The 24,579-nt window shown below is 44.0% G+C and overlaps 1 protein-coding gene and 1 pseudogene across 1 annotated transcript in view; one reads left to right on the top strand and one right to left on the bottom strand.

Annotated features, from left to right (window-relative positions):
- LOC135508900 (CD81 antigen-like) overlaps positions 1-5,723 on the bottom strand; it is a 34,776-nt gene extending 29,053 nt beyond the window's left edge. Inside the window, exons 1-2 of the mRNA XM_064929120.1 lie at positions 5,510-5,723; positions 670-784 (exon numbers count right to left, since the gene is read on the bottom strand). Coding sequence (XP_064785192.1) covers positions 670-784; positions 5,510-5,575 — 181 coding nt within the window. The 5' untranslated portion in view covers positions 5,576-5,723. The remainder of the gene's footprint in view (positions 1-669; positions 785-5,509) is intronic.
- A 5,556-nt stretch (positions 5,724-11,279) lies between these two features.
- Positions 11,280-24,579, top strand: part of LOC135508889 (potassium voltage-gated channel subfamily C member 1-like) — a 55,331-nt pseudogene continuing 42,031 nt past the window's right edge.

Below are 24,579 nucleotides of genomic sequence, written 5' to 3'. Positions count from 1 at the left end.
AGCGACTTCCTGTTGGGAGAGCTCAGCTTGCGTAGCATGGGCCCTCTAATAACAGCAACTTCCTGTTCGGAGAGCTCAGCTTGCCTAGCATGGGCCCTCTAATAAGGGAGAGCTCAATTTGCCACGCATGGGCCCTCTAATAACAGCAACTTCCTGTTGTGTGTAGGAGGAGAGGAGGGGAGAGGAGAAGGTGAGGGGGTTGAGGGCGTGAGGTTAATGACAGGCGGGGGAAGACCCAGGAGGGAGAGAGGAGGAAAGTGGGGAGCTGTAGTTACAGTGCTCCTGTCTGTAAGACTCCTTATATACAAACATCTGCTAAGTGGGATGTATTATTACTCAGGGTCAGGGGAAGGGGAGGGGAAGAGAGGAGAGGGGAGGGGAAGAGAGGAGAGGAGAGGAGAGGAGAGGAGAGGGGAGGAGAGGAGAGGAGAGGAGAGGGGAGGAGAGGAGAGGAGAGGAGATGGGAGGAGAGGAGAGGAGAGGAGAGGGGAGGGGAGGGGAGGGGAGGAGAGGAGAGGGGAGGGGAGGGGAAGAGAGGGGAGGAGAGGGGAGGGGAGGAGAGGGGAAGAGAGGAGAGGGGGGGAGGAATCTAGAGTAAGTTGTATCCCCTTCCCAACACATATGGCGGAGGTTGTGGGTTCAATTCCCACGGGGATCATGGTTGCTTACTGGTATAGAAGGTGTTTGGGGCCTGCTGGCCTTCAAACTGCTGCATGAGGAGACTGCTGGTCTGGTTGTCATGACGAAGCCATAGAGCCACTCCCAAGATCACACCTCCAGCCAACTGTCAGGGAGAGAGAGATCTTCAGCACAGATCCTGTCAGACTTGAACCCTTGACAGTAAATCTCAGTAAGACAAACAAATTATGGTGTTCCAAAAAAGGTCCAGTAGCCAAGACAACAAATACAAATTCTATCTAGACGCTGTCGCACTGAAGCACACAGAGAATTACACCGACCTCGGCCTAAACATCAACACCACAGGTAGAACTTCCACAAGGCTGTGAACAATCTAAGCAACAAGGGAAAAAGGACATTCTATGCCATAAAAAGGAACATGAAACTCCACATCACAATTAGGATCTGGCTAAAAAATACTTTAATCGGTTATAGAACCCATTGCCCTTTATGGTTGTAAGGTCTGGGGTCCGCTCACCAACCAATAATTCACTAAATGGGACAAACACCCAATTGAGACTCAGCATGCAGAACTCTGCAAAAAACCCAAACAATCCCAAACACATTCCACCACAACGCCCTCACCTACAGAGAGATGAACCTAGAGAAGAGTCCCTTCAGTCATCTGGTTCTGGGGATCTGTTCACAAACACAAACAGACCCCCACAGAGCAGGACAGAAACACAGACCCCCAAAATTATGAGAAAGCAAAGAATCAACCAAACAAAACAGAGCAAACTAGAATGCTATTTGGCCATAAACAGAGAGTACACAGTGGCAGAATATCTGACCACTGTGACTGACCCAAACTTAAGGAAAGCTTTGACTATGTACAGACTCAGTGAGCATAGCCTTGCTATTGAGAAAGGCCGCCGGATGGAAAACAAATCAAGCATAGATAAACTCCCATAAATGTTAGGAAAAATACCGCAGTGTACCATCACATCAGCAAGATTTGTGGCCCGTCGCCATGAGAAGAGGGAAACCAGTGAAGAACAAACAACATTGTAAATTACAACCCATATCTATCTGTTTTTCCCCCCGTTCATCCTTCAGTTATTTGCACACTGTTTTTCCTTTGCCACTGTTCTTCTGCTTGCTCTTTTGGGGTCTAGGCAGGGTAGCCTAGTGGTTAGAGTGGAGGGGCGGCAGGGTAGCCTAGTGGTTAGAGTGTAGAGGCGGCAGGGTAGCCTAGTGGTTAGAGTGGAGGGGTGGCAGGTAGCCTAGTGGTTAGAGTGGAGGGGCGGCAGGTAGCCTAGTGGTTAGAGTGGAGGGGCGGCAGGTAGCCTAGTGGTTAGAGTGGAGGGGCGGCAGGTAGCCTAGTGGTTAGAGTGGAGGGGCGGCAGGTAGCCTAGTGGTTAGAGTGGAGGGGCGGCAGGTAGACTAGTGGTTAGAGTGGAGGGGCGGCAGGTAGCCTAGTGATTAGAGTGGAGGGGCGGCAGGGTAGCCTAGTGGTTAGAGTGGAGGGGCGGCAGGTAGCCTAGTGGTTAGAGAGGAGGGGCGGCAGGTAGCCTAGTGGTTAGAGTGGAGGGGCGGCAGGGTAGCCTAGTGGTTAGAGTGGAGGGGCGGCAGGGTAGCCTAGTGGTTAGAGTGGAGGGGCGGCAGGGTAGCCTAGTGGTTAGAGTGGAGGGCGGCAGGTAGCCTAGTGGTTAGAGTGGAGGGGAGGCAGGTAGCCTAGTGGTTAGAGTGGAGGGGCGGCAGGTAGCCTAGTGGTTAGAGTGGAGGGGCGGCAGGTAGCCTAGTGGTTAGAGTGGAGGGGCGGCAGGTAGCCTAGTGGTTAGAGTGGAGGGGCGGCAGGGTAGCTTAGTGGTTAGAGTGGAGGGGCGGCAGGTAGCCTAGTGGTTAGAGAGGAGGGGCGGCAGGTAGCCTAGTGGTTAGAGTGGAGGGGCGGCAGGGTAGCCTAGTGGTTAGAGTGGAGGGGCGGCAGGGTAGCCTAGTGGTTAGAGTGGAGGGGCGGCAGGGTAGCCTAGTGGTTAGAGTGGAGGGGCGGCAGGTAGCCTAGTGGTTAGAGTGGAGGGGCGGCAGGTAGCCTAGTGGTTAGAGTGGAGGGGCGGCAGGTAGCCTAGTGGTTAGAGTGGAGGGGCGGCAGGTAGCCTAGTGGTTAGAGTGGAGGGGCGGCAGGTAGCCTAGTGGTTAGAGTGGAGGGGCGGCAGGTAGCCTAGTGGTTAGAGTGGAGGGGCTGCAGGGCAGCCTAGTGGTTAGAGTGGAGTGGTGGCAGGGCAGCCTAGTGGTTAGAGTGGAGGGGCGGCAGGTAGCCTAGTGGTTAGAGTGGAGGGGCGGCAGGGTAGCCTAGTGGTTAGAGTGGAGGGGCGGCAGGGTAGCTTAGTGGTTAGAGTGGAGGGGCGGCAGGGTAGCCTAGTGGTTAGAGTGGAGGGGCGGCAGGGTAGCCTAGTGGTTAGAGTGGAGGCGTGGCAGGGTAGCCTAGTGGTTAGAGTGGAGGGGCGGCAGGGTAGCCTAGTGGTTAGAGTGGAGGGGCGGCAGGGTAGCCTAGTGGTTAGAGTGGAGGGGCGGCAGGGTAGCCTAGTGGTTAGAGTGGAGGGGCGGCAGGGTAGCCTAGTGGTTAGAGTGGAGGGGCGACAGGGTAGCCTAGTGGTTAGAGCGTTGGTCTTGTAACCGGAAGGTTGCAAGTTCAAACCCCCGAGCTGACAAGGTACAAATCTGTCGTTCTGCCCCTGAACAGGCAGTTAACCCACTGTTCCTAGGCCGTCATTGAAAATAAGAATTTGTTCTTAACTGACTTGCCTGGTTAAATAAAGGTTAAATAAAGGTTAAATAAATAAAAAACCATTAAAACAAACTGTAAGGCATTCTGTGACTATTGTTAGCGTCTCCAATCTGTCAGCATTTGTGAAAACCTTTCAGCACATGTTGCTCATATCTGTCCTGCACTTCATTGTTCTAGAATCAAGAAGCAGGAAGCTGAATCCTCAATGGGACAAAGGGGGACTAGAGGAAAAGAAAAACCTGTCTACTGACACAACATGCAGATAATCAGTAAAAAAAAAAAAAAAATTAGTCACTAAAGGAGGAAACAATCAATCAAAAAGGAAACTAGTGTCCAGGATATGCTGCATGAGTTTTATGCTGATTTCACATAATGATACCGTTTCTTAAATGTAATGGCAATAGAGATGCCCAAAAGTAACTGCTATTCATGTATAATTACATGATTGATTCTGACATGCTAAAACTTGGTATATTTGGAAAGAAGACATCTGGTACCAATTAATTCTACTTTGGAATATAGTCTAAACACGACCAAACAACCACAGTTACAGAATCTAGCTACTGCAGTTAGTTTGACAAGGAAGTGTGTGGGAACAAAGGAAATGTCCAAGAGAAACAGACTCCCTCTCTTCCACCTTCTGGTTCCCCATGGTTCAAATGTTATTTAAAAAAAACCCATTACAAATACTAACACTGTGCTAGATTGAGCTTGTCTGGTGCAGTGGAACTAATAGAATAGTCCCAAAAGTGTAAATGCCGCCCACCTGGGACAGACTAAAGTAATATGATGATGTAGTGGGTGCTTATATTCCTCCTATTTCACATTATTATTATCACCTGTGAATTGTTTTTCTTCTTTTTTCTCCGGAAATCCCAACTCCCCCTGAGACAGCCTCGGAGAGTGGGGTCCCAGCCAGGGTCAGACATTATCAACGGTGACCTTCAGGTGATTAGGGTCAAGTTCCTTGCACATCGAACAGATTTTTCACATTGTCTGCTCGGGGATTTGAGTAAACATGTTGATCATGGCAATCATGCTGACCCTGTTGATCATGATAATCATGCTGACCTTGTTGACCCTGTTGATCCTGTTGATGATGCTGACCCTGTGGATCATGATAATCATGAAAATCCTGTCGATCATGATAATCCCATTGATCATGATAATCACGCTGACCCGGTTGATCATGCTGACCCTGTCGATCATGATGGAGACACGGTGGCTTCAACACAATGGTGAGGGAGAGCCAAGATGGAGACACGGTGGCTTCAACACAATGGTGAGGGAGAGCCAAGATGGAGACACGGTGGCTTCAAAACAATGGTGAGGGAGAGCCAAGATGGAGTCACGATGGCTTCAACACAATGGTGAGGGAGAGCCAAGATGGAGTCATGATGGCTTCAACACAATGGTGAGGGAGAGCCAAGATGGAGTCACGATGGCTTCAACACAATGGTGAGGGAGAGCCAAGATGGAGTCACGGTGGCTTCAACACAATGGTGAGGGAGAGCCAAGATGGAGTCATGATGGCTTCAACACAATGGTGAGGGAGAGCCAAGATGGAGTCACGGTGGCTTCAACACAATGGTGAGGGAGAGCCAAGATGGAGTCACGGTGGCTTCAACACAATGGTGAGGGAGAGCCAAGATGGAGTCACGGTGGCTTCAACACAATGGTGAGGGAGAGCCAAGATGAAGTCACGATCCTATTAGTCACCTAGTGTATATATAAATCATTAATAGTACAGAGTCTAGGACTGGCTTACTTTATTGAGCCACTACAGTTTTCACACGGTCATCAGTTGGACCATTGAAAACAATATCAACAGTGCATGAGATTATCATAAAATAGGCCTGTATCATAACATTGTTGAATAGTAGCTAATTTCAATACCTCAGTGAAACGATCTGGTCACAGAGACTAAATAGATTTAAGGGTTTCATAAAAATTCTGAATGACTCAAAGTTATATTATAAGTAAAAAAACAAACATTCAAGACGCACTTTTTTCTATCAACAAATTAACTACTGACCGAACAAATGTAATGATCATCCCTTTAAAGTAGAATCGTAATAAAAGAGATTTAAAAAAGACTCAACTCACCCAGAAAACGAAATTAAAGAAAAAGAGCATGAATTTGACACACTTGTTGCAGCCAACGACAGTCATGACGATCGACTGTTCAAGTTCGCTATTTTAGATAAATAAATTAAGTCTGCAATATACCAATGTGCCCGAGATTCTAAGAAGACAGACCGTTATAGCTTCTTCTCGTTCTAAGAACTCGAATTCTGTGCCAGAAATCTCGAGGTATGTTCACCCAGAATGGGTAGAAACTCCTCCTTTAAACTAATGACTGTGTAAACCGAGCCTGGAAACGGCCCACCAAGTGATGAGGGTGGTGAAGAGGACAGATGAAAGACAGCATGGCTTGTGGTTATTTATATATTTTTTATTCTTGTTTGTGATTTAAAAAAAGTTTGTACTCAGGGCATCATTTGGGAAAGAGAGACGCTGATCTCGTTAAATAAAAGTAAATAAAAAATATAAATCTTCATAAACTACAGGAGTTGGGAGGAGCAATATTCTGTTTTTATGCTCAGGGTTTTTGTTGTTGTTATTCTTCCACTACAAACAAGTATTCAGAACACAAACATGCCACATTTATTTCCCACCTAAACATCAATATTAAGCTGCTGTGTTCAACATGTCTCAATATTGAGATGAAAAAGAGCATAGGGACTTTTTCCACATATCTAGGCTATGGTCCCTGGTCAAAAGTAGTCCGCTAAATAGGGAATAGGGTTCCAATAAATAGGGAATAGGGTTCTATTAAATAGTGGAAAGGGTTCCACGAAATAGGGAATAGGGTTCTATTAAATAAGGAATAGGGTTCCACTAAATAGGGAATAGGGTTCCACTAAATAGGGAATAGGGTTCTATTCAATAGCAGATAGGGTTCCACTAAATAGGGAATAGGGTTCCATTAAATAGGGAATTGGAAATATTAAATAGGGAATATGGTTCTCTAGATTGGGAATAGGGTTCTATTCAATAGCAAATAGGGTTCCACTAAATAGGGAATAGGGTTTTATTAAACAGGGAATAGGGTTCCACTAAATAGGGAATAGGGTTCCACTAAATAGGGAATAGGGTTCCGCTAAATAGGGAATAGGGTTTCTATTCAATAGTGGATAGGGTTCCACGAAATAGGGAATGGGGTTCTATTAAATAGAGAATTGGGTTCCACAAAATAGGGAATAGGGTTCTATTCAATAGCAGATAGGGTTCCACTAAATAGGGAATAGAGTTCTATTAAATAGGGAATAGGGTTCCACTAGATAGGGAATAGGGCTCTGTTCAATAGCAGATAGGGTTCCACTAAACAGGGAATAGGGTTCCGCTAAATAGGGAATCGGGTTCCATTAAATTGGGAATAGGGTTTTATTAAACAAGGAATAGGGTTCCACTAAATAGGGAATAGGGTTACATTAAATAGGAAATAAGGTTCCACTAAATAGGTAACAGGGTTCTATTCAATAGTGAATAGGGTTCCACTAAATAGGATATAGGGTTCCACTAAATAGGGAATAGGGTTCCAATAAATAGGGAATAGGGTTTTATTAAATAGGGAATAGGGTTCTATTAAAAAGGGAATAGGATTCCATTTAATAAGGAATAGTGCTCTATTAAATAGGGAATATGTTTCCACTAAATATGGAATAGGGTTCCAATAAATAGGGAATAGGGTTCCGCTAAATAGGGTATAGGGTTCCATTAAATAGGGAACAGGGTTCTATTCAATAGCGAATACGGTTCCATTAAATAGGGAATAGGGTTCCACTAAATAGGGAATAGGGTTCCGCTAAATAGGGAATCGGGTTCCATTAAATAGGGAACAGGGTTCTATTCAATAGCGAATAGGGTTCTATTCAATAGGGAACGGGTTCCATTAAATAGGGAATAGGGTTCCACTAAATAGGGAAATGGGTTCCACTAAACAGGGAATTGGGTTCTATTCAATAGCAGATAGGGTTCCACTAAATAGGGAATAGAGTTCAATTAAATAGGGAATAGGGTTCCACTAAATAGGGAACAGAGCTCTATTAAATAGCAGATAGGGTTCCACTAAATAGGGAAAAGAGTTCTATTCAATTGCGAAAATGGTTCTATTAAATAGGTAACAGAGTTTCACTAAATAGGGAACAGCGTTCTATTAAATAGTGGATAGGGTTCCACTAAATAGGGAATAGGGTTCTATTCAATAGCGAATATGTTTCTATTCAATAGTGAATAGGGTTCTATTCAATAGGGATTAGGGTTCCACTAAATAGGGTAAAGGGTTCCACTAAACAGGGAATTGGGTTCTATTCAATAGCAGATAGGGTTCCACTAAATAGGGAATAGAGTTCTATTAAATAGGGAATAGGGTTCCACTAAATAGGGAACAGAGCTCTATTAAATAGCAGATAGGGTTCCACTAAATAGGGAAACGGGTTCTATTCAATAGCGAATAGGGTTCTATTCAATAGGGAACGGGTTCCATTAAATAGGGTTCCACTTAATAGGGAAATGGGTTCCACTAAATAGGGAATAGGGTTCCAATAAATAGGGAATAGAGTTTTATTAAATAGGGAATAGGGTTCTATTAAATAGGGAATAGGATTCCATTTAATAAGGAATTGGGGTCTATTAAATAGGGAATATGTTTCCACTAAATAGGGAATAGGATTCCATTTAATAAGGAATATGGCTCTATTCAATAGCGAATAGGGTTCCACTAAATGGGGAATAGGGTTCAATTAAATAACGAATAGGGTTCTATTCAATAGGGACAGGTTCCATTAAAAAGGGAATATGGTTCCACTAAATAGGCAAAAACGGGTTCCACTAAATAGGGAACAGGGTTCTACTCAATAGTGGAAATGGTTCCAGGAAATAGGGAATAGGGTTCTATTAAATAAGGAATAGGGTTCCACTAAATAGGGAATAGGGTTCCACTAAATAGGGAATAGGGTTATATTCAATAGCAGATAGGGTTCCACTAAATATGGAATAGGGTTCCACTAAATAGGGAATTGGAAATATTAAATAGGGAATATGGTTCCCTAGATTGGGAATAGGGTTCTATTAAATAGCAAATAGGGTTCCACTAAATAGGGAATAGGGTTTTATTAAACAGGGAATAGGGTTCCACTAAATAGGGAATAGGGTTCCACTAAATAGGGAATAGGGTTACATTAAATAGGAAATATGGTTCCACTAAATAGGTAACAGGGTTCTATTCAATAGTGAATAGGGTTCCACTAAATAGGGAATAGGTTTCCAATAAATAGAGAATAGGGTTTTATTAAGTAGGGAATAGGGTTCTATTAAATAGGGAATATGGTTCCACTAAATAGGGAAGAGGGTTCCAATAAATAGGGAATAGGGTTCCACTAAAGAGGGAATAGGGTTCCACTAAATGGGGAATTTGGTTCTATTCAATAGCGAATTTGGTTTTATTAAATAGGGAATAGGGTGGGGCGGCAGGGTAGCCTAGTGCCCCTGAACAGGCAGCTAACCCACTGTTCCCAGCCCGTCATTGAAAATAAGAATTTGTTCTTAACTGACTTGCCTGGTTAAATAAAGGTAAAAAAAAATAGGGTTTCACTAAATAGAGAAAAGGGTTCCACTAAATAGGGAATATAGTTTTATTCAATTGCGAAAGGGGTTCTATTACATTTACATTACATTTAAGTCATTTAGCAGACGCTCTTATCCAGAGCGACTTACAAATTAAATAGGGAACAAGGTTCCACTAAATATGGAATAGGGTTCTATTAATTAGGGAATAGGGTTCCACTAAATAGGGAATAGGGTTCAACTAAATAGGGAATAGGGTTCCACTAAATAGGGAATAGGGTTCTATTAATTAGGGAATAGGGTTCCACTAAATAGGGAATAGGGTTCCACTAAATAGGGAAAAGGGTTCTATTTGGGATGCAGGCATAGTGTAATGTCATTGTAATGGATCATTGCAGAGACACAAAGAGGACAAAGGCACATGCAGGGAACTACAGTACATGGGCAACACCGCTCTCTGTTGGCAATGCCAATAACAACAACATCATGACTTACTCCCACCATATAGTGACGAGAGAGAGGGAACTGAATGTATAGACTGTTGTGGCATCACTGGCCTTCTGTGTCTTTGTTCATAGGAAATCACGTTGTATAAAGAGGGGCCACACATTGCACGTTTCCATTCATCTTATGGTACTGTATCTCTCTAATAATTCTCAAATGGATGAATTAATTTCAGTGTTTAATAGAGCATGGATTTTTGCATTTAGCCAAGTGGTTTCAGGGTCATACCCTCATAAAACGATTGACTATGTCAGGCTGTTTAACTGCATATGGTCCAAAATACTGAGGCTATACGTCCTGTACAAAGACACGGAGGAAGTGAAAGGAAAAGGGAGGGGTGAGCGGGTGGCGGTGCCTGGCTGCATGGAGGCAAACAATCAGTGAATGCATGAACTCAGAAGACAGTTTCAACAAACAATGGTTCTGACTGGGAATGCTCCATATCATTCTCCACGCGTATTCTCATTCTTCCTCTTCTTCCACTGTGTTTCCAGAACAACCGCGTCTCTTCTTCGAGTCGATTCGGAGGATTCTCAAGAGAATCATCACCGCGAGCATTGCTCAGTCAGAGAACACAGAGGACGTGCGCGTACCTTCCTGCCTCCTGTCCTTCCGTGTTCATACTTCATATGGTGTCACAGTGGGCTGCTCGCTCTCCTGCAGTCTCGAACACGAGATAATCACAGGCATTGATCCGCTAAAAATGCATACACGAAAATAACAATGTACCCCGCCGAATATAAACACAGTCACAGACATCTGCGCGAATGGGAAAATGCGCGGCGCCTGATCTAGTCCTAGTAGGCTAAAGCTACCGGTTGCTGTTCACTGTTTCTTTCAACGGAAAACTTGATTTGAATGTGTCGTTTTCGGGGGAGAAGGTAAGCGACAGTAGATACATGAGAGGAAGGATACCATTCTAAATAGCAAGCAGAGTGTCTCCGAGATAGAGAGAGAGACACAGAGACAGAGAGAGAGAGAGAAGGGGAGAGAGAGAGAGAGAGAGAGAGAGAGAGAGAGAGAGAGAGAGAGACACAGAGACAGAGAGAGAGAGAGAAGGGGAGAGAGAGAGAGAGAGAGAGAGAGAGAGAGAGAGAGAGAGAGAGAGAGAAAGAGGGGGAGAGAGAGAGAGAGAGAGAGAGAGAGAGAGAAGGGGAGAGAGAGAGAGAGAGAGAAAGAGAGGGAAGGGGAGAGAGAGAGACCGGTGCTGTCCTTTCAGCACCACACCCGCAGTCACCTTGCTGTCTATGACTATCATTCACAGGTTCTACCAAAACCACCACAACAGGAAGAGAGTCTTTGTGTTGGATTCGGATTAGAAAGAATGAGCAACACCCATTTTTATCTTCTTTACCTTTTGGATTTAAACCACCATCCATTGTTGTGGATTTAAACCACCATCCATTGTTAATGGCATGCCATTGGCTACACTTGCTATCATTTTTGGATTTAAATGTTTTCCCTCCGGTAGGTCTTGTGGGTTGATTTTCATGACAGGTTGTGGAAACATTGGGGCGTCCGGCATCATCAGTGGGAATATGTGCTGATTAGTCCTATAGGCCTGCACTTATTATTTAGGATATATATATAGCCTGCAACCAGCAGCAGCCTAGCCGTATCTCTTCCCTCTTCTTCCCCTGGTAACCCCGGTTGTGCATGTGTTGCACGCGTTTCCCCCCCCCACTGTGGCGTGCGGTGCTCATAGAGCGTCCGCTGTGATGCTGGGGACTTATTGGAGACATGCCTAAGGGACGCAATGGGCTTGAGCGACGAAAAGGATCGCATTGTGATAAACGTGGGAGGGACCAAGCACCAGACATACCGCGGTACCCTACGTACCCTGCCCGGCACCCGCTTATCCTGTCTGGCCGAACCCGACGCGCCTAGTCACTTTGACTGGGACGACAAACATGAGGAATTCTTTTCGACCGCCATCCTGCCGTTTTCGCCCATATCCTTAACTATTACCGGACCGGTAAACTACACTGCCCTGCCGATGTCTGCGGGCCTCTTTACGAGGAGGAATTGGCATTCTGGGGCATCGATGAGACGGACGTGGAGCCTTGCTGCTGGATGACCTATAGCCAGCATCGGGAGGCGGAGGAAGCGCTCGATAGTTTCGGCGGGGGTGCCCTGCTCGACCTAACCAGTAATGATGATCAGGACCCGGAGGTCGTGACCGACCCGGGGGATGTGGTTGGCGATGAGGCAGATGAGATGACGAGGAGACTGGCGCAGGGGGACTCTACCGACATTAAGGCGAGGGGGCTGTGGGGTCGTTGGCAGAAACGCATGTGGGCTCTGTTTGAAGACCCCTACTCTTCTAAATATGCAAGGGTGAGTAAGATAGATATTTCTCTACTGTCCATAATGTCTATTTTCCTTTCCAATTGATTTTAAGCCTAATGATGGATATGCAGTTAATGATGAATGAGAGATTTATAGAGATGGAGATTGATAGAGGACTTCCAGCCATGTGATGTGGAGGGGGTCTGTGTGAGAGTGACCTTGAGATGGTAGGCTAGTCTACTCCCCAGGGACTCATCAGGGAGCTCTACAGCAGGAGAATGCTACTGTAACATTCAGGTGGAAGGTATAAATGTTGACCAATGGATCGTAACTACTAGCCTATTTTCACCCCTAGATTGTGGTCCATGGGACTCTGATCAAAAGTAGGACACTGAATAGGGAACCGTCAGGGACACAGATGATGTCAACAACAAAAAAACAGAGAAAGACGAGTGTAATCTCACCACGAGTATTATAACCTTCTCTTACTAAGCCGACCCAAACCGTGTCCAGCTGAGCTGTACTGCACTGGCCTGTTTAAACATCCACCATGGTTCTTGGAACAGTGCTGGAAAGGACGATGAGAAAATAAAATATCAAAGACAGCACAGTGTGCCTATGGTTCAGGTTTTGTGACAATAGTGTGAAAAGGTGCTATATGTCTTTGTACCAAGAACCTCCTGAACATGAGGTTAGCTTACCTGGGATGTGGGTATTTATGTTGGCATTTAGTTTGGTTAAACAAGGTCTATGAATCCTCTTGGACTAGCCTGGGGACAGAACTGTCTGTGCTGTCTTAGTGAGTGTGACAATGGCCATAGGAGTTGGCAAGACAGCACCAACCAGGCTACTCATGGACATGAGACTGGAATACCTGGGTGGGATGTGGACAGTTTGAGAATACCTGGGAAGTTGGCAGTTTGAGAATACCTGGGAGGTTGGCAGTTTGAGAATACCTGGGAGGTTGGCAGTTTGAGAATACCTGGGAAGTTGGCAGTTTGAGAATACCTGGGAGGTTGGCAGTTTGAGAATACCTGGGAGGTGGACAGTTAGTGTTGGTTAGAATACCTGGCTGGGTTTGATATTGGCAGTTAGTGTTGATTAGAATTCCTGGCTGGGTTTGATATTGGCAGTTAGTGTTGATTAGAATACCTGGCTGGGTGGATCTGGTGGTTGATTAGAATTCCTGGCTGGGTGGTTCTGGTGGTTGATTAAAGTACCTGGCTGGGTGGTTCTGGTGGTTGATTAGAATACCTGGCTGGGTGGTTCTGGTGGTTGATTAGAATACGTGGCTGGGTGGTTCTGGTGGTTGATTAGAATACCTGACTGGGTGGTTCTGGTGGTTAATTAGAATACCTGGCTGGTTGGTTCTGGTGGTTGATTAGAATACCTGGCTGGTTGGATATTGGCAGTTAGTGTTGGTTAGAATACCTGGCTGGGTGGATATTGGCAGGTAGTGTTGGTTAGAATACCTGGCTGGGTGGTTCTGGTGGTTGATTAGAATACCTGGCTGGGTGGATATTGGCAGGTAGTGTTGGTTAGAATACCTGGCTGGGTGGATATTGGCAGGTAGTGTTGGTTAGAATACCTGGCTGGGTGAATATTGGCAGGTAGTGTTGGTTAGAATACCTGGCTGGGTGGATATTGGCAGGTAGTGTTTGTTAGAATACCTGGCTGGGTGGATATTGGTAGGTAGTGTTGGTTAGAATACCTGGCTGGGTGGATATTGGCAGGTAGTGTTGGTTATAATACCTGGCTGGGTGGATATTGGCAGGTAGTGTTGGTTAGAATACCTGGCTGGGTGGTTCTGGTGGTTGATTAGAATACCTGGCTGGGTGGTTCTGGTGGTTGATTAGAATACCTGGCTGGGTGGATATTGGCAGGTAGTGTTGGTTAGAATACCTGGCTGGGTGGATATTGGCAGGTAGTGTTGGTTAGAATACCTGGCTGGGTGGATATTGGCAGGTAGTGTTGGTTAGAATACCTGGCTGGGTGGATATTGGCAGGTAGTGTTGGTTAGAATACCTGGCTGGGTGGTTCTGGTGGTTGGTTAGAATACCTGGCTGGGTGGATATTGGCAGGTAGTGTTGGTTAGAATACCTGGCTGGGTGGATATTGGCAGGTAGTGTTGGTTAGAATACCTGGCTGGGTGGATATTGGCAGGTAGTGTTGGTTAGAATACCTGGCTGGGTGGATATTGGCAGGTAGTGTTGATTAGAATACCTGGCTGGGTGGATATTGGCAGGTAGTGTTGGTTAGAATACCTGGTTGGGTGGATATTGGCAAGTAGTGTTGGTTAGAATACCTGGTTGGGTGGATATTGGCAGGTAGTGTTGGTTAGAATACCTGGCTGGGTGGATATTGGCAGGTAGTGTTGGTTAGAATACCTGGCTGGGTGGTTCTGGTGGTTGGTTAGAATACCTGGCTGGGTGGATATTGGCAGGTAGTGTTCATTAGAATACCTGGCTGGGTGGATATTGGCAGTTAGTGTTGGTTAGAATACCTGGCTGGGTGGATATTGGCAGGTAGTGTTGGTTAGAATACCTGGCTGGGTGGATATTGGCAGGTAGTGTTGGTTAGAATACCTGGCTGGGTGGATATTGGCAGGTAGTGTTGGTTAAATAGGTCAGGTCAGCATGTTGAGTAAAAGCAGATCTTTAGCGCCAGCAGCAGTTGGCAGTATCTGATGGCAGACCTCCAGACTGACATGGTACACAGTTTTCTGCTCCACGGTTGGAGAGATGAGGTTCTTGGACCTGTGATTGCGGGCAGGCTTCCATCTGGCCTGGTCCTATGGTCCTCGATGGTGGTGATAGTGAAACGAGTTTGCACCCTAAGACATTTTGATAACATTTTATTTGAAGCATTATAACCATTTTATTTATTTTTATTTATTTATCCGTTATTTTACCAGGTAAGGTGACTGAGAACACATTCTCATTTTCAGCAACGACCTGGGGAATAGTTACAGGGGAGAGGATGGGGGATTATTGAGCCAATTGTAAACTGGGGATTATTAGGTGACCGTGATGGTTTGAGGGCCAGATTGGGAATTTACTTGTAAGTAAAGCTTGCTGGTATAATGCATTATAACTTGCTGTAAGTAAAGCCTGCTGGTATAATGCATTATAACTTGCTGTAAGTAAAGCCTGCTGTTATAATGCATTATAACTTGCTGTAATTAAAGCCTGCTGTTATAATGCATTATAACTTGCTGTAATAAAGCCTGCTGTTATAATGCATTATAACTTGCTGTAATAAAGCCTGCTGTTATAATGCATTATAACTTGCTGTAATAAAGCCTGCTGTTATAATGCATTATAACTTGCTGTAATAAAGCCTGCTGTTATAATGCATTATAACTTGCTGTAATAAAGCCTGCTGTTATAATGCATTATAACTTGCTGAAAGTAAAGCCTGCTGTTATAATGCATTATAACTTGCTGTAAGTAAAGCCTGCTGTTATAATGGATTATAACTTGCTGTAAGTAAAGCCTGCTGTTATAATGCATTATAACTTGCTGTAAGTAGAGCCTGCTGTTATAATGCATTATAACTTGCTGAAAGTAAACCCTGCTGTTATAATGCATTATAACTTGCTGTAAGTAGAGCCTGCTGTTATAATGCATTATAACTTGCTGTAAGTAAAGCCCGCTGTTATAGTGCATTATAACTTGCTGTAATAAAGCCTGCTGTTATAATGGATTATAACTTGCTGAAAGTAAAGCCTGCTGTTATAATGCATTATAACTTGCTGTAATAAAGCCTGCTGTTATAATGCATTATAACTTGCTGTAAGTAAAGCCCGCTGTTATAATGCATTATAACTTGCTGTAAGTAAAGCCTGCTGTTATAATGCATTATAACTTGCTGTAATAAAGCCTGCTGGTATAATGCATTATAACATGCTGTAATAAAGCCTGCTGTTATAATGCATTATAACTTGCTGTAATAAAGCCTGCTGTTATAATGCATTATAACTTGTTGTAAGTAAAGCCTGCTGTTATAATGCATTATAACTTGCTGTAAGTAAAGCCTGCTGTTATAATGCATTATAACTTGCTGTAAGTAAAGCCCGCTGTTATAATGCATTATAACTTGCTGTAATAAAGCCTGCTGTTATAATGCATTATAACTTGCTGTAAGTAAAGCCTGCTGTTATAATGCATTATAACTTGCTGTAATAAAGCCTGCTGTTATAATGCATTATAACTTGCTGTAAGTAAAGCCTGCTGTTATAATGCATTATAACTTGCTGTAAGTAAAGCCTACTGTTATAATGCATTATAACTTGCTGTAAGTAAAGCCTGCTGTTATAATGCATTATAACTTGCTGTAAGTAAAGCCCGCTGTTATAATGCATTATAACTTGCTGTAATAAAGCCTGCTGTTATAATGCATTATAACTTGCTGTAAGTAAAGCCTGCTGTTATAATGCATTATAACTTGCTGTAAGTAAAGCCTGCTGTTATAATGCATTATAACTTGCTGTAAGTAGAGCCTGCTGTTATAATGCATTATAACTTGCTGTAATAAAGCCTGCTGTTATAATGCATTATAACTTGCTGTAAGTAGAGCCTGCTGTTATAATGCATTATAACTTGCTGTAAGTAAAGCCTGCTGTTATAATGCATTATAACTTGCTGTAAGTAAAGCCTGCTGTTATAATGCATTATAACTTGCTGTAATAAAGCCTGCTGTTATAATGCATTATAACTTGCTGTAAGTAAAGCCTGCTGTTATAAGGCATTATAACTTGCTGTAATAAAGCCTGCTGTTATAATGCATTATAACTTGCTGTAAGTAAAGCCTGCTGTTATAATGCATTATAACTTGCTGTAAGTAAAGCCTGCTGTTATAATGCATTATAACTTGCTGTAAGTAAAGCCTGCTGTTATAATGCATTATAACTTGCTGTAAGTAAAGCCTGCTGTTATAATGCATTATAACTTGCTGTAAGTAAAGCCTGCTGTTATAATGCATTATAACTTGCTGTAAGTAAAGCCTGCTGTTATAATGCATTATAACTTGCTGTAAGTAGAGCCTGCTGTTATAATGCATTATAACTTGCTGTAAGTAAAGCCTGCTGTTATAATGCATTATAACTTGCTGTAAGTAAAGCCTGCTGTTATAATGCATTATAACTTGCTGTAATAAAGCCTGCTATTATAATGCATTATAACTTGCTGTAATAAAGCCTGCTGTTATAATGCATTATAACTTGCTTTACGTAAAGCCTGCTGTTATAATGCATTATAACTTGCTGTAAGTAGAGCCTGCTGTTATAATGCATTATAACTTGCTGTAAGTAAAGCCTGCTGGTATAATGCATTATAACTTGCTGTAAGTAAAGCCTGCTGTTATAATGCATTATAACTTGCTGTAAGTAAAGCCTGTTGTTATAATGCATTATAACTTGCTGTAAGTAAAGCCTGCTGTTATAATGCATTATAACTTGCTGTAAGTAAAGCCTGCTGTTATAATGCATTATATCTTGCTTTAAGTAAAGCCTGCTGTTATAATGCATTATAACTTGCTGTAAGTAAAGCCTGCTGTTATAATGCATTATAACTTGCTGTAAGTATGTATGAAATCATATAATACTATTGATAAGGCTTGTAAAGTATCAACATTTTAAATTGAGTGAAAATGTCTGGTATCGTCAGGATGAGTATTAGATGATTATAAGACATTATAAAGGATTATACATGACAAGTCTAACCATGTATTGTAACTGCATCACAATGCTCCAAGTAGAAGGTTTCTATTATCTAATATTTCCCACTCTTTAGACCAGCCAGGTGAAACCCTCTACCCAAATACTGCAGTCTGTGTGTCGTGCTGCTCCTGCAGCTGTGCGACATGGCGATTGATACAATTACAGGATAAGGTGGGCACACGGCCAATCAACATGAAGTTAACACTGATGTTATCACCCACTTTAGAAGTACGAGAATTTACAGGTCCGGACTACACAACACCGTTGAGATCAGAAATAGAGTTGATTATTAATTGAGTAGCCGTTCAGATTGGAGTTGTTGATTGATTGGTTATGCCTGACTGGCTCTTGTTGTGTGGTAGACACGGACGACAAGTTGATTGGTGATTATTATTTAAAAAGTAGCTGACTTCTCAAATCCGTAGCATCTCATCCTCAAGTTTTTGTTTTATTTTTAAAAATGAGTTTCACATAACTCTTTACTCGGACCCCACCGGAAACCATTCAGAGCTGCCATGCATTTCAGTGTGAGAGCCACATGTTTCCATGAAAGCTATATATTAAATTGTGAAAGCCAATAAGCTATACATTTCAGTGTGAGCAAGACAGGACCTCAGCAGTGAAGTTTGACAGAGCTTTATTTATGGAGAACAGAATGTAATTGACTAGGACTAAATCACTGTTAATTATAGGCAGTATTTAGCTAGATTCAGATTCAGAATTCTGTGTGGTTCAGATTCAGATTTCTGTTTGATTCAGATTCAGATGTGATTCAGTTTCACATTGTAATGAAGTAGGGCAAGGTTTGACAGAGCTTGAAGCACGGCATGTGGTTAATTATTCCAAGTGTTAATTACAGACTGTAGTATTCACAGTGGACACATCACGTGACAGTGGAACAACTCCCTATCACTGTCTCTGTTGTCACTCATTACTTTTTTTATTTAAATTTTATTTAACTAGGTTAAGTCATAGTGAACATCAACTAGGATTAGCCAACCGGGGAAACAACTAAGAAATATAATCTAGTCATTATCTAGTCTTTCTACTTCTATGGGCAAAACAATCCTGGTCGTCACTGTAGAGGCCAAAACAACCCTGGTCGTCACCATAGAGGCCAAAACAACCCTGGTCGTCACCATAGAGGCCAAAACAACCCTGATCAACCCTGGTCGTCACCATAGAGGCCAAAACAACCCTGGTCGTCACCATAGAGGCCAAAACAACCCTGGTCGTCACCATAGAGGCCAAAACAACCCTGATCAACCCTGGTCGTCACCATAGAGTCCAAAACAACCCTGGCCGTCACCATAGAGTCCAAAACAACCCTGGTCGTCACCATAGAGGCCAAAACAACCCTGATCAACCCTGGTCGTCACCATAGAGGCCAAAACAACCCTGGTCGTCACCATAGAGGCCAAAACAACCCTGGTCGTCACCATAGAGGCCAAAACAACCCTGATCAACCCTGGTCGTCACCATAGAGTCCAAAACAACCCTGGTCGTCACCATAGAGTCCAAAACAACCCTGGTCGTCACCATAGAGGCCAAAACAACCCTGATCAACCCTGGTCGTCACCATAGAGGCCAAAACAACCCTGGTCGTCATCATAGAGGCCAAAACAACCCTGGTCGTCACCATAGAGGCCAAAACAACCCTGATCAACCCTAGTCGTCACCATAGAGGACAAAACAACCCTGGTCGTCACCATAGAGGCCAAAACAACCCTGGTCGTCACCATAAAGGCCAAAACAACCCTGATCGTCACCATAGAGGCCAAAACAACCCTGATCGTCACCATAGAGGCCAAAACAACCCTGATCGTCACCATAGAGCACAAAACAACCCTGATCAACTCTGATCGTCACTATAGAGCACAAAACAACCCTGGTCGTCACCATAGAGGACAAAACAACCCTGATCGTCACTATAGTGGACAAAACAACCCTGATCAACTCTGATCGTCACTATAGAGGACAAAACAACCCTGATAATCACTATAGTGGACAAAACAACCCTGATCAACTCTGATCGTCACTATAGAGCACAAAACAACCCTGATCGCCACCATAGAGCACAAAACAACCCTGATCAACTCTGATCATCACTATAGAGGACAAAACAACCCTGATCAACTCTGATCGTCACTATAGAGGACAAAACAACCCTGATCGCCACCATAGAGCACAAAACAACCCTGATCAACTCTGATCGTCACTATAGAGGACAAAACAACCCTGATCAACTCTGATCGTCACTATAGAGGACAAAACAACCCTGATCTACTCTGATCGTCACTATAGTGGACAAAACAACCCTGATCGTCACTATAGAGGACAAAACAACCCTGAACGCCACCATAGAGCACAAAACAACCCTGATCAACTCTGATCGTCACCATAGAGCACAAAACAACCCTGATCAACTCTGATCGTCACTATAGAGGACAAAACAACCCTGATAATCACTATAGAGGACAAAACAACCCTGATCGCCACCATAGAGCACAAAACAACCCTGATCAACTCTGATCGTCACTATAGAGGACAAAACAACCCTGATCTACTCTGATCGTCACTATAGAGGACAAAACAACCCTGATCGCCACCATAGAGCACAAAACAACCCTGATCAACTCTGATCGTCACTATAGAGGACAAAACAACCCTGATCGCCACCATAGAGCCCAAAACAACCCTGATCGCCACCATAGAGCACAAAACAACCCTGATCAACTCTGATCGTCACTATAGAGGACAAAACAACCCTGATCGTCACTATAGAGCACAAAACAACCCTGATCAACTCCGATCGTCACTATAGAGGACAAAACAACTCTGATCGTCACTATAGAGCACAAAACAACCCTGATCGCCACCATAGAGGACAAAACAACTCTGATCGTCACTATAGAGCACAAAACAACCCTGATCAACTCTGATCGTCACCATAGAGCACAAAACAACCCTGATCAACTCTGATCGTCACCATAGAGGACAAAACAACCCTGATCAACTCTGATCGTCACTATAGAGCACAAAACAACCCTGATCAACTCTGATCGTCACTATAGAGGACAAAACAACCCTGATCGTCACTATAGAGGACAAAACAACCCTGATCGCCACCATAGAGCCCAAAACAACCCTGATCGCCACCATAGAGCACAAAACAACCCTGATCAACTCTGATCATCACTATAGAGGACAAAACAACCCTGATCAACTCTGATCGTCACTATAGAGGACAAAACAACCCTGATCGTCACTATAGTGGACAAAACAACCCTGATCGCCACCATAGAGCACAAAACAACCCTGATCAACTCTGATCGTCACTATAGAGGACAAAACAACCCTGATCAACTCTGATCGTCACTATAGAGGACAAAACAACCCTGATCAACTCTGATCGTCACCATAGAGCGCAAAACAACCCTGATCAACTCTGATCATCACTATAGAGGACAAAACAACCCTGATCTACTCTGATCGTCACTATAGTGGACAAAACAACCCTGATCGTCACTATAGAGGACAAAACAACCCTGATCAACTCTGATCGTCACTATAGAGGACAAAACAACCCTGATCTACTCTGATCGTCACTATAGTGGACAAAACAACCCTGATCTACTCTGATCGTCACTATAGTGGACAAAACAACCCTGATCGCCACCATAGAGCACAAAACAACCCTGATCAACTCTGATCGTCACTATAGAGGAAAAAACAACTCTGATCGTCACCATAGAGCACAAAACAACCCTGATCGCCACCATAGAGGACAAAACAACCCTGATCGCCACCATAGAGCACAAAACAACCCTGATCGTCACTATAGAGGACAAAACAACTCTGATCGTCACCATAGAGCACAAAACAACCCTGATCAACTCTGATCGTCACTATAGAGGACAAAACAACCCTGATCAACTCTGATCGTCACTATAGTGGACAAAACAACCCTGATCGTCACTATAGAGGACAAAACAACCCGGATCAACTCTGATCGTCACCATAGAGCGCAAAACAACCCTGATCAACTCTGATCGTCACTATAGAGGACAAAACAACCCTGATCGTCACCATAGAGGACAAAACAACCCTGATCGTCAAAAGCACAAAGCATGCCACCTGTTCGCAACAAGGCACTCAAGTAATACTGCAAGACATATGGCAAAGAAATTAACTTTATATCCTAGCAGTACTACGTACTTCACTGAGAGTGAAGCTGATACTGTATATAACATTTTGCCCCTCAAAAAATGATTTTCTTTAATACACATACACTATACGGTGCATTCAGAAAGTATTCAGACCCCTTGACCTTTTCCACATTCTGTTACGTTGCAAGCCTTTTTCTAAAATTGATTAAATAGTTTTTTTCCCCTCATCAATCTACACACAATACCCCATAATGACATCACAATACCCCATAATGACAAAACAAAAACAGGTTTTTAGAATGTTTGCAAATGTATTAGAAAATAAAAAACTGGAAATAACTTATTTACATATTCTGAATACTTTCTGAAGGCACTGTATATACAAAAGTATGTGGACACCCATTTAAATTAGTGGATTTGGCTATTTCAGCCACTCCCTGGTGACAAGTGTCTAAAAATCGAGCCCACAGACATTCAATCTCCATTGACAAACATTGGCAGTAGAATGGCCCATATGGAAGAGTGCAGTGACTTTCAACGTGGCACCATCATAGGATGCCACCTTTCCAACAAGTCAGTTTGTCAAATTTCTGTCCTGCTAGAGTTGCCCCGGTCAACTGTAAGTGCTAGTATTGTGAAGTGGAAACTTCTAGGAGCAACAACGGCTCAGCCACGAAGTGGTAGGCCACACAAGCTCACAGAACGGGACTGCCGAGTGCCGAAGCAAGTAACGTGTAAAAATCGTCTGTCCTCGGTTGCAACACTTTCTACAGAGTTCCAAACTGCCTCTGGAAAGCAACGTCAGCACAAGAACTGTTTGTGAAATGTCTTTCCATGGCCAAGCAGCCGCACACAAGCCTAAGATCACCATGCGCAATGCCAAGCGTCGGCTGGAGTGGTATAAAGCTCGCCACCATTGGACTCTGAAGCAGTAGATACACGTTCTCTGTTGTGATGAATCTTGCTTCACCATCTGTTAGTCCGACGGACGAATCTGGGTTTGGCGGATTCCAGGAGAACGAAACCTACCACAATGCTTAGTGACAACTGTAAAGTTTGGTGGAGGAGTAAAAATGGTGTGAGGCTGTTTTTCATGGTTTGGACCCCTTGCATACAATAATAATCTAGACAATTCTGTGCTTCCGACTTTGTGGAAACAGTTTCCTGTTTCAGCATGACATGACAATACCCCCCCCCCCCCGTGCACCTCAACCCCATGCGAACACCTTTGGGATTAAACGGAACGCCGACTGCGAGCCAGGCCTAGTCGCCCAACATCAGTGCTCAACCTCCCCAATGTTCCAACATCTAGTGGAAAGCCCAGAAGAGTGGAGGCTGTTATAGCAGCAATGTTCCAACATCTAGTGGAAAGCCTTCCCAGAAGAGTGAAGGCTGTTTATAGCAGCAATGGTCCAACATCTAGTGGAAAGCCTTCCCAGAAGAGTGGAGGCTGTTATAGCAGCAATGTTCCAACATCTAGTAGAAAGCCCAGAAGAGTAGAGGCTGTTATAGCAGCAATGTTCCAGCATCTAGTGGAAAGCCTTCCCAGAAGAGTGGAGGCTGTTATAGCAGCAATGTTCCAACATCTAGTGGAAAGCCCAGAAGAGTGGAGGCTGTTATAGCAGCAATGTTCCAACATCTAGTAGAAAGCCCAGAAGAGTGGAGGCTGTTATAGCAGCAATGGTCCAACATCTAGTGGAAAGCCTTCCCAGAAGAGTGGAGGCTGTTATAGCAGCAATGTTCCAACATCTAGTAGAAAGCCCAGAAGAGTGGAGGCTGTTATTGCAGCAATGTTCCAACATCTAGTGGAAAGCCTTCCCAGAAGAGTGGAGGCTGTTATAGCAGCAATGTTCCAACATCTAGTGGAAAGCCTTCCCAGAAGAGTGGAGGCTGTAATAGCAGCAATGTTCCAACATCTAGTAGAAAGCCCAGAAGAGTGGAGGCGAGGCGAGGACCAACTCCATAATAATGCCCATGATTTTGGAATGAGATGTTCCGACAAGCGCATACTTTTGGTCATATAGTGTATAAGTGCATTTGTCTAAATACTCTGTTAGCACTGAGCCGCTGTGGCAAAATGAGGGCTAGCACTGAGGCTCTGTTAGCACTGAGCCTCTGTGGCAGAATGAGGGCTAGCACTGAGGCTCTGTTAGCACTGAGCCTCTGTGGCAGAATGAGGGCTAGCACTGAGGCTCTGTTAGCACTGAGCCTCTGTGGCAGAATGAGGGCTAGCACTGAGGCTCTGTTAGCACTGAGCCTCTGTGGCAGAATGAGGGCTAGCACTGAGGCTCTGTTAGCACTGAGCCTCTGTGGCAGAATGAGGGCTAGCACTGAGGCTCTGTTAGCACTGAGCCTCTGTGGCAGAATGAGGGCTAGCACTGAGCCTCTGTTAGCACTGAGCCTCTGTGGCAGAATGAGGGCTAGCACTGAGCCTCTGTTAGCACTGAGCCTCTGTGGCAGAATGAGGGCTAGCACTGAGCCTCAGTTAGCACTGAGCCTCTGTGGCTGTGGCAGAGAGGCAGGAGGACATCACAGGGAATGAGCGCTTGTCCCAAATACTGTAGCACCCTATTCCCCATATAGTGTACTACTTTTGAACAGAGCCCTGGTGAAAAGGAGTGCAATATATAGGGAATAGTTTGCCATTTTGGAAGCAACTGAAGTCTGCTACAATGAAAGCGACTGATGAAAGAAGCTTTGAGCTCATTTGACAGCACGGATAGTGTTACAGGCTATGCTGTACCCAGTCCACTGTTCAGAAGCAGGAGCACGGACCGCTTTCAATTGAAACAGCCTTTGAACAACAGTACAGATCCAAAGGGGTTCACTTTCACAGAGTGACATGTTTGTCAACAAAAAGGTTTTTA

The sequence above is a fragment of the Oncorhynchus masou genome, chromosome 22 (genome assembly GCF_036934945.1).
Source record: "Oncorhynchus masou masou isolate Uvic2021 chromosome 22, UVic_Omas_1.1, whole genome shotgun sequence".
NCBI lineage: Eukaryota > Metazoa > Chordata > Actinopteri > Salmoniformes > Salmonidae > Oncorhynchus > Oncorhynchus masou.
The sequence above is the reverse complement of the archived record's forward strand: the minus strand, read 5'-3'. Positions and strand labels throughout refer to the sequence as shown.